Genomic DNA, 9,743 nt, shown 5'->3' with positions numbered 1-9,743 from the left:
CCACTATACTTTTCAGCTCATCTCTTAACTAAGAGACAACACCTGCATCTCTCCATCTTTTAATCATCTCTTAACTATTCATTCAATTTCATTTTTTATTTTTAATTCCAACAAATTCAATTAATAAAAACACACTTCATTAAATAAAATAAAAATTATAATTTAAAAACCTAAAAAATAAAAAAATACATAATTTAAAATCCTAAAAAATAAAAAAATAAATAATTAAAATACTCTAAATTAAACTATAAAAACTACTCCGCCGGCGAATCATCCCCCGAAGTCGGCGGTGCACCCAAGTTAGATCCATCCCGAATACCAAGTTGAGCTCTCAGATGCTTAATTCCGTCCATATGGGCTTCAAATTGGCGAGGATTCATTTTTGAAGTGTCAGACCATCGTGGCGACCAGGTACATGAACATTAGGCTGTTGTAGCCCGTGCCCGTGCCCGTGCCCGTGCCGGAGCCCGAGCCCGAGCCCGCCTGGCTTGATTCGCCGCGGCCCCTCCCCCTCCCTCTCCCTCTCCCTCTCCCTCTCCCCTCGCTCTTGCCGCCTTCGCCGCCTTGGTCCCTTGCGGCCGACGTCGTGCACCGGAAGAAGACCCCCCTGCATCATCGGTTGGCGTGCCCTCACGTGAGGTGTTGCCTTCACCGCCATCACTAGACGAGTAGTGGCCACGCGCCGTGTGCTTCGTGCGTTTCGAGCTCGACTCGACACCGTCAGCCCACCTTTCAAGGTGGTGGACTTGCGACCAAACATCGACAAACTTGAAATCTTTACCGACGTCGTCTTTGAAGACCCACAATGCCGCTCTCAGAATGTCGGCTCCACTGGCTCCGCTTTGATAATTCGCCTCTTCTGCCCTGAATATCGCGCAAAATTTTTTGATATCTTTGTCGCATCGGTCCCAATGACTGCGGAGCATCTTCACGTTGCGGGCAAAGGTGTTCTTCGGCCTTCGTGCGTTGTAAACTTCGGTGACTTTTTTCCAAAAACACTTGTTGGTTTGTTGATTCCCGACGACGGGATCGTACGAGACGCCGATCCAAGCATCGTACAGAGCCAACGTCTCGCTTTTGGCTGTAGGGATGACGGCTGCCGTCCCCCACAACCTCGTGGTCGCCCTCTTCCTCCTCGGCATTGACGCCGATCCTGCCGGAGCCGGAGCCTCCACCTATTGGCCAGTCGGGCAAAGTGCATTCAGGCGGCAAAAAATTCTCTGAAATTTGGGATAATCCCGGCGATTGCCCGTACCTCTGGGGGGGAGGGACGATAGTATGCATCCACATCAAAATGTGGTGTTTGGTACGCCGGCGGAGTGGTCGAGGCTTGGGTGCCCGACGACGAACCGGGAGTACCCAAAAAGTTGTACATGCTCGCCCAATCGTCAAATGAGTTCAAGTCGAACCCGCCGGAGCGCCGCCTGCCGGAGCCGCCGCCGCCGCCGCTGGAGTTTCCATCGCCGGACATTTTTTCAACAATTGCAGAGAAAGGAATAGATGAGTGTAGTGAATGGAAGAGGAATGAGAGTAGTGTTTGTGTGTAAAATGGTGAATGGAGTATGGAGTATTTTTATAGAATAATAAAAGAAAAGAAAAAAAAATTTAAAAAAATTTGACCGTTTGATACAACGGTCATTTGACCGTTGTAAATTTTTTTATTTTTTTATTAAATTCGAATTTTTCGAATTTATAAAAAAAATTATTACGTTATAATTCCGACGCCCACTCGCGGGCCGGCGAGTGGGCGTCACGCCATCCTCCAGCGCGCGCCACGTGGGACGCTCGCGTCGTCTCGCTAGCTCGAGGCTGGCCTCGCCGGCATGCGTCGCAACGCTGTCTCGATGCTGTCTCGTCTCGTCGAGACGAGACCGAGACAGCATCGCGTCTGCGATGCGGATGCCCTCAATTTTCTATTTTTGTTCGTACGTTGTTAATTGTCGCACTTAATATTTAGATCTATTACTTTTAGTAATTATAATATAATAATAGTACTCCCTCCGTTCCAAATTTATAGTCACATTTTGCCATAAAAGTCTGTCCCACATTTATAGTCACATTTAGAATTTTTCATATTTGGACATAAAATTTTACCCCATTATTCACTAAAATTACACCCAAGTGCCTTTATCTACATTAAAATAAATCAAAACAAAAATAAAAAACCAAAAAGTAAAAAGGGACCCACCTTCAACCAATTCACTTCATTTATTACACACTCCACCTCTCACTTCATTAATTACACACTCCACCAATTCCTTGAAATTCGTGTCATAACTAAATGTGACTATAAATTTGGGACGGAGGGAGTATATAAAAAGAGAATTCACGTGCTGTTAATTTTTTCAATCAATTTCTTTTTACATTTTTTAAAATTCGTGACGAATCAAAGTGAAACTCATGCGGGTACGAGTTTGCAGGAAAATTCCAATATGGGTATGAGTGAGTAGGAAAATTCCAATGCAATCTTATCATCATTGGCCAAAATAAGTGGAAGATAAAAGAACAGTTGTTTTCGTCAATCTTAAAATGGAAGTTAGACACAAATGTTGGAGACATACACTCACCAGATTTAAGAATCTTATGTTTCTTTCAAAAGCAAATTGGCATATACTACTTCTTAGCATAAACACCACTAGAATATGGCCTCACATTATCTTTCAGCACATCTGATCTTCTCCAAATTAAAGAAAAACTTCGTTAAAAGTTCACAACTTTGAGTGAAATAAAAGAGGCAAAATTTTCACTCTTCAATTCTATATCTAATCATATAAATCCAAGTCTTCTAGACCTCAACTCAAAAGTCAAAATTGACAAAGAGGGTTACTTTATTTATTTAATCAAATCAGCTCTTCTCAAAGACCCTAATAATGGTGCAAATGTGATGCATTTTTGAAAGGATAAGAATGAGGCCTAGTTCCTGGTGACACCAACTCTCATGAGAGCAGCATATGCTATAAGCCTATATAGCAAGAGCATCACAGCCATGGCGACCACCGACACAACGCTCTCATTCCCGCCAATCCCTACCGCTTTTATGGCCGGAAAATCCCTAACAAGGCAAGTCTGATTCGGACCACAACGATACGTCTGATCATTCTCGTACTGCGACCCAAGCAGGAGCTTGAAGGTGTACTGGCTGATGGATATGTATTTGATCCATGATATGAAGACCGGGACATGCTGCACGTAGTACCCGCTGGCCAGGAGGAAGGTGAGCATGATCACGGATCCAAGTATGGTAGCGGACTTCTGGTCCATCACTGCTGCTCCTATGGCCAGCCCGAGCCCCTGGGAGCATAGCACGCTGTAGAGGAGCACAAACAAGCCCAAGAAGAAGGCCCAGGCTGTGTGCTTGAGCCCCGCCATCCAGTAGGTTATGGCATAGAAGACGGTCGGGAGGACTAGCTCCATGGGCAAGTCGCCTAGGGTTAAGGCCATGAAGTAGGACGAGAGACGGTACATCCCTGATGCTCGCTCTTTCGTTAGCATCATCCGTTCTTGAGGGAACGTAAAGATGGCCTGGAATAGCGGGTAGAACCCCCAAAAACCCGAGTAGAAGAAGAAGAGCCCGACCTACATTATCAATCAAAATAACTCATGTCGGACCAAATGAGGGTTAAGCCAACACCAAAGCTTCCATCAACTCAAAATCGAAAAAATCTAGCCCTCGTTACCTGGTCTTGCAAGTGATTGATGTCGGATTGCCACCAAAGGAGTCCAGCTAGAATAGCAACCACCAAAACTTGCACAATCTTGATTGTTGAGAAAGACTCATGCTTCCTTTCCTTGATTCCTCTCCGAAACAAGACTGAGAACTGATCCATCCATGTATTCGACCAACGCCTAAGCTTCCTATCGTTTGTCGGAATGTGAAGACTGCCATCCGCAGCAAGCTCCGACTTCACAGCTGCTGATAACTGCGATTGATAAGCATTCACAAGACTCTGCTTAATCGCGGCTTGATCTTCATTCGTATCCGCAGTTGCAACTCCTATAAAGAAATGCAACATATTCAACGACTCAGACACTCGTTAATCCTATCGAAAAAAAACACTCACCATTTGCAAGATCCAGCAAGAAATCGGCCGGATTCATGGCAACACTCGGAGCAAAACCCACACTGGAAAAATAGTCCAAGACGCTGTCTCCTTTGCCGAAATACAAAGGGTTCCCTTCCGACAACAAGAGCACCTTATGAAACATGTAAAACAGCCTACTCGAGGGCTGGTGAATAGTCATCACTACTGTCCGGCCCCCATTCGCAAGCTCCCACAGCGTGGAAACAATCTTCTGCGCAGTGGTCGAGTCCAAACCCGACGTTGGCTCATCAAGGAACAACAAGCTCGGGTTAATAAGCATCTCCTGCCCAATGCTGACCCGTTTCCTCTCCCCGCCCGAGACCCCTCTCAGGAACGGCCCGCCAATGATGCTATCCCGACACCTCGACAGCCCAAGCTGCGAGATGACGCCCTCCGCGTGCTGGACCTTGTCGGCCTTGGTCAGGGTCCTGGGCAGGCGGAGGAGGGCCGTGTAGACGAGTGTCTCAGTGACGGTGAGGTGAGGGTAGAGGACGTCGTCTTGGGTGACGAAGCCGGTGTTGCGCTTCATCGCGTTGGAGAAGGGCTTCCCGTTGTAGGTGATGCTTCCGGAGAGATCTCCGCCTAGCCGGCCGCCGAGGGCAGTGAGGAGCGTGGTCTTACCGCTGCCTGAGGGCCCCAGCATTGCCAGCATCTCCCCCGGAAATAGGCTGCCGGAGACTCCTTTCAGTATTAGTCTCTCCTCCGATTTCGCTTTCTTCTTCAACAGGCCTCCCGCCGCCTCGATTTTGATCCGGTAAACCACCTCATCGAACTGCATTTGAATCGAATCAACGAATTCCGAATAATAACAAGTCGTAATTTAGTAAATTAAACTGGATTATGATTCCCCCAAATCATAAAAACCTAAATTGGTTGAGATAATCGGAGAGTGAAATTGAACGTGAGAATGCATGCATGAATGAAATTGGATGATACCTTGAGAGTGACGGGGATGAAGATGGCCGGAGAGATTGGATGCTGGGATTCGAGGTCGGCCATCTCCGTGTGTGCGAAGGCGAAAAGGGAGATCGGTAGGTTAAATGGGAGGCATGAGAAGGGTATAAATAGAGGGGGAATTGGAATTGGAATTGAATGAGAGTTGCGTAAGGGAGTAAGGAGGAGGAGTCATAAATTGGGGGGAAATTGAAATGGTGGAAGAGTGGGGAATTGCGTAGATGAATATGTCATGCAAGGGAGGTGAGAGGGGAAGCTGGGCGGTCGCTACCTCAAATCCTCAATGTGTTATTACTCCACTTTCATAAGCTTTTCCTTTTCCCCGCAGCTTTTATTAACTCTCTATATCTCTCTCATCACCTGATTCATCTCCTGGTTTCCCTCTCTCAATGTATCTGCATATAACAATATTTGGCTTTACCAAAATCAATCTATAACATTCTTTCCTACATTTACGAATTCACAGCTTGCCCTACTCGCAAGCCGATTCCATTTCCACCCATATCTTCGCTTCAATTTATTTTAAAATTTAAATCAATGTATAAATATTTTTACTCAACGAGATTGCACTTATATCTGCTCTCTATTCACTTTCTTGTATATTGACAAAATATTATAGAAAACACTTAATACTATATTTTTGGACTAAAATTTTATTCATGCTATAAAGATTATTTACTTAATACTATATTTTTACTTAATACGGAGTACTATATTTTTTTTCGTGAGAAAGAACCGTTGATTCATTAATTTTCATTCAAGTATGTATGATGAATATGCTTTTGGGAAAGTACACAGAAATGAATGAATAAGTGCATTAAAAGTGGCAGTTTCATGATAAAAAAAAAAAAAAAACAGAAATATGGATCATGAAAGGATATTATTGCAATGGGAAGTGATATAATAAAATCTTATATATCGTACAAACTCTAAATTATGATTTGGACCATTAAAAGTTATCAACATATTATAAAATAGTAGTAATAGAAAATGTCAACACAACATCAATCGTTGACACTGTGTTGACATTTTCTGTTGCTACTATTTTGTCATCTGTTGACATTTTCTAACGGTCCAGATCATAGTTTGGAGTTTGTACAATATATAGAGTTTGCATTTGATCACATTCTTATTGCAATGAATAGACTAAAAATATACTTTATGCGTCTCTCATAATTGTCCATTTTGATTCCGACACATATTTTAAGAAATGTAAAGAAAAATGGGTTGAAAAAGTAAATGGAATATGAGTTTCACTTTTATATATTTCTCCCTCCGTCTCCCAAATTTTATCACAGTTTGACCGGCACGGGTTTTAAGAAATGTAATGGAAAGTAAGTTGAAAAAGTTGGTAGGATGTATATCTTAATTTACTCTCTCTTACTTTATTCTCTCTACTTTATTCACTTTATACTTTATTCTCTCTACCTTTTCTTCTCTCTTACTTTTTTATCTATTTATTTAACACATCCAACATCTCTTTCTTAAACTCCGTGCCCAAAAGTTCCGCCTCAACTATAGTGAAACGGAGGGAGTAATAAATAGTTATAGTGAAGAGAAAGTAAAGTACGAGAGAAAATAATGTAGAGAAATCTCTTGTCTATATTATTCTCTCTCTTACTTTTCCTTCCCTCCACTTTAACTATTTATTATCAATTTTTCAAAACGACTGCAGAAAATTAAAGTACTCTATTTTTCATGGACGTAGGGAGTATTAGTTTTATAATAAAATGTGGGGTCTACTACTAAAAATGGTAAAAATTTGTGACAAATTTTGTGGGACGAGCGGAAATGGAAAAATGTGACAAAATTTTAGGGATGGAGGGAGTAGTTTTATAATAAAATGTGAATGTAATGAGTTAGTGAAATATAAGGTTTATTTATTATTTATGGTAAAAAGAAAATTGAAAGTGAATAACTAATATGGGAGGGGCGAAAATGACAAAAGATGACAATTAATAGAGGACAAAGTGAGTAGTTATATTGATATTTTTACGTAGTGTGTAGAGAAAATATTGTCATCGATTAATTCAAAGCAAACGCTAGTTAAGTTATAAATACGTCATTATATGATAATTTTAAAATTATGCTTGTATACCATATCACGAACTTATACCATTATTTCTGATTTTAAATAGAGATTTTAGTCATATATTGGAGTTTGACTAACCAAAAATATCATTCTCATACACTAGTTCGACCCCTAATTACTCGATATTACAAAAGAAAATTTGTCATTGAACTATATTGCTCGAGTGTTTTATTTGAATATGACATAGTGCGTGTGTAGTAATTAGAGTAATTGGAATCCGATATAGTACAAAGTTCTCTATTAAAGTGAACACTTCGAGTCGTCTAAAGTGTGTTTTGTGTTAACTGGTCCCAAAATTAAAGAATCAATTAATTCAAACATTACCTTTTTTTCGTTAAGAAGTCGAGTGACACTAAATGCTTTTACTATATAAGCATATTGAAACATTAATATAGTAAAGAGATAGAGAAAACCATTCATTTTTCTATTTGAAATGCATATCCACTATATCGAAGATTTTTGTTAGTGAATTAAATTCCACGATGAACTATTTACGTATGCTTACACGTATTTATCGAACAATCTTTGAATCGAATTTTGTGTCACATTTATGCTATTAAATGTAAAAATATTAGCAGTATTTGTTTCAAATGATGTTCTAGCATTAAATATATATACTGCCGCGTGTAGAATGCATGAATATGAACGTATACTAACCGAGTTGATTAATTCCCAAATGGGATATATAATTTGTTCTACAATCTTTTGCGTTACACGATATTTCAGTAATAAGTTACTACTAGTTTTAATATTACATAATATTTCAGATTAACATTTACAATAAAAACTAAAATTTGAAAATATCATACGCGATAATATTAGGGGTGTCGAAACGGGTATCGGGAAACCCTCAACCCGCCGGGTAACGGGTACCCGCTACCCGACAACAATGGGAAACGGGGCGGGATCGGGTAGTTCGTTTTCAATTTTTGTGGGTATGGGTATACCTGCTACCCGTGCGGGTATACTCGTTAAACCCGATAATACCCGTTATTTTTAGGGTAAGGGTTTTCAAATATTTTATTTTAGTTAATTAATTTCAAATCTGTATATACTCCCCGACGATACACTTTATTTTCAATTATTTATCCGCTGCCAAATGACGGATTGCAAGATTTGTGAAAGTGAAACTTTTATTAGTTTAGTGTCTTTATATTAAAGATTTTAAATATTTAGACTTTTAGTTGAAGTTATTTATATTTAGACTTTTGATGAAAGTGAATTATTTTTAGTTTTATATTAAACTTTTGAATGGTGATTTAATTTTAGACATGCTTGATGTTTCTATCATATTTGCTTATTTGAAATTTGGATTTGCATTATATTTCATACGTAGTCATATTATATCTAAGAGAGGAGAAATCACCATATTTGTGCATAATTAATCGTTGGAAATTATGCAAATACAACAAAGTAAAAAAAAATACAAATCTAAAATCATAGTGTAGCAACTAGCAACAATCCCTAAATTCATTCTAGAATTTCAAACATGTATATATAGTTATTGAATTAGATGACTAGTATTGATGATAAGCGAAAACTAAAAGCATAATACCATTGAATAATATAATACGCAATTCAAGTAATGTATGCGGGTTTGGGTACCCGCAACTGCGGATTTGGGATACCCGATGCGGATATGGGGTTACCCGTTTAACTATACGGGTCAGGATTGGGTAGTATAATATTGACGTTTTCGGATACGGGTACCCGCAAAATCGGGTTTGGGTACCCGGGAACCCTTTTCGACACACCCCTACGCCATATATTTAAAATATAGATAGTAATTAATATTTATAATAAAAAATTGAAATTTGTAGAAAATATCATAAGCCATATATTTAAAATATATAAAATAATATATAAGGAGTATATTAGGGTTCTCACAGCTCTTTAGTAGTGTCAAACACAGTATAAATCACAGCTCTTGGATCCTTAGGATTTGATGATTGTAATAGTCTACATTATTAGACTATATACAAAGGGTTGTAATCAAATGAGAACCAAATTTAAAACAAGAACTAAAAATCAATGTTATCTAAAATTTAATGATCTAATGCCACCAAAGCATGGTAATAATTTCGTTTAATTTAAATATAACATGGAAGGAAACCTGTATATTACATTATCGTGATATACTATCTATCTATACTATATTAAAAGCTAAATGTTGGAAAAATTTAAAATATTAAATGATTGATATGTGAAGATTACTATAGTCTAATTGCATTTCCAAAGTAAAAATAAAAAAGTGGATTGTAATCACATTAATGATGATATGGTGCATTCCACTTCTCAATAAAAATTAAGTAAATTGAATTTTCTTAAATACTAATCGTCAATAGTTTAAAGGGTAAAACAAATATTTATTTTAGAGCCAATTCTTTAAAGTCTAATTATTTTATATTGATTGGAATTACATTATTTAGCTTAACTTTATGTAATTTTTAGTAGTAAATGAAACTATGTATTATGTCTAAAATTACAACAATATATCAAATAAAATCCATCTATTTGTTGGTAGACATGTGAAAGACATACAATTAAAAATATGTATAAATTTTTACACTTGAATTTACATATATAAAAGAGGAGTTTAAAAAAATAACAAAAAT

General features: G+C 38.6%; 1 protein-coding gene across 1 annotated transcript; it reads right to left on the bottom strand.

Moving 5' to 3' along the window:
* Positions 1 to 2,675: 2,675 nt before the first annotated feature.
* Positions 2,676 to 5,099, bottom strand: LOC125196846 (ABC transporter G family member 9-like). The gene is made up of 4 exons (XM_048095506.1): positions 5,019 to 5,099; positions 4,062 to 4,854; positions 3,678 to 3,994; positions 2,676 to 3,576 (listed from the first exon to the last, which is right to left on the bottom strand). The coding sequence occupies exons 1-4, from the start codon at positions 5,079 to 5,081 to the stop codon at positions 2,914 to 2,916; spliced, it is 1,836 nt and encodes a 611-aa protein (XP_047951463.1). The 5' UTR covers positions 5,082 to 5,099; the 3' UTR covers positions 2,676 to 2,913.
* Positions 5,100 to 9,743: the final 4,644 nt, after the last annotated feature.

Source organism: Salvia hispanica, chromosome 6 (genome assembly GCF_023119035.1).
Source record: "Salvia hispanica cultivar TCC Black 2014 chromosome 6, UniMelb_Shisp_WGS_1.0, whole genome shotgun sequence".
NCBI classification, from domain to species: Eukaryota; Viridiplantae; Streptophyta; class Magnoliopsida; order Lamiales; family Lamiaceae; genus Salvia; species Salvia hispanica.
The sequence above is the reverse complement of the archived record's forward strand: the minus strand, read 5'-3'. Positions and strand labels throughout refer to the sequence as shown.

What these genes read in the sequence shown, in the direction of transcription:
- LOC125196846 (XM_048095506.1), bottom strand. Translation starts at nt 5,081, where the DNA reads ATGGCCGACCTCGAATCCCAGCATCCAATCTCTCCGGCCATCTTCATC. An exon ending in TCATCCCCGTCACTCTCAAG is followed by an intron (nt 4,855 to 5,018) that starts GTATCATCCAAT and finishes ATTCAAATGCAG; the next exon opens with TTCGATGAGGTGGTTTACCG. An exon ending in CTTGCTGGATCTTGCAAATG is followed by an intron (nt 3,995 to 4,061) that starts GTGAGTGTTTTT and finishes ATTTCTTTATAG; the next exon opens with GAGTTGCAACTGCGGATACG.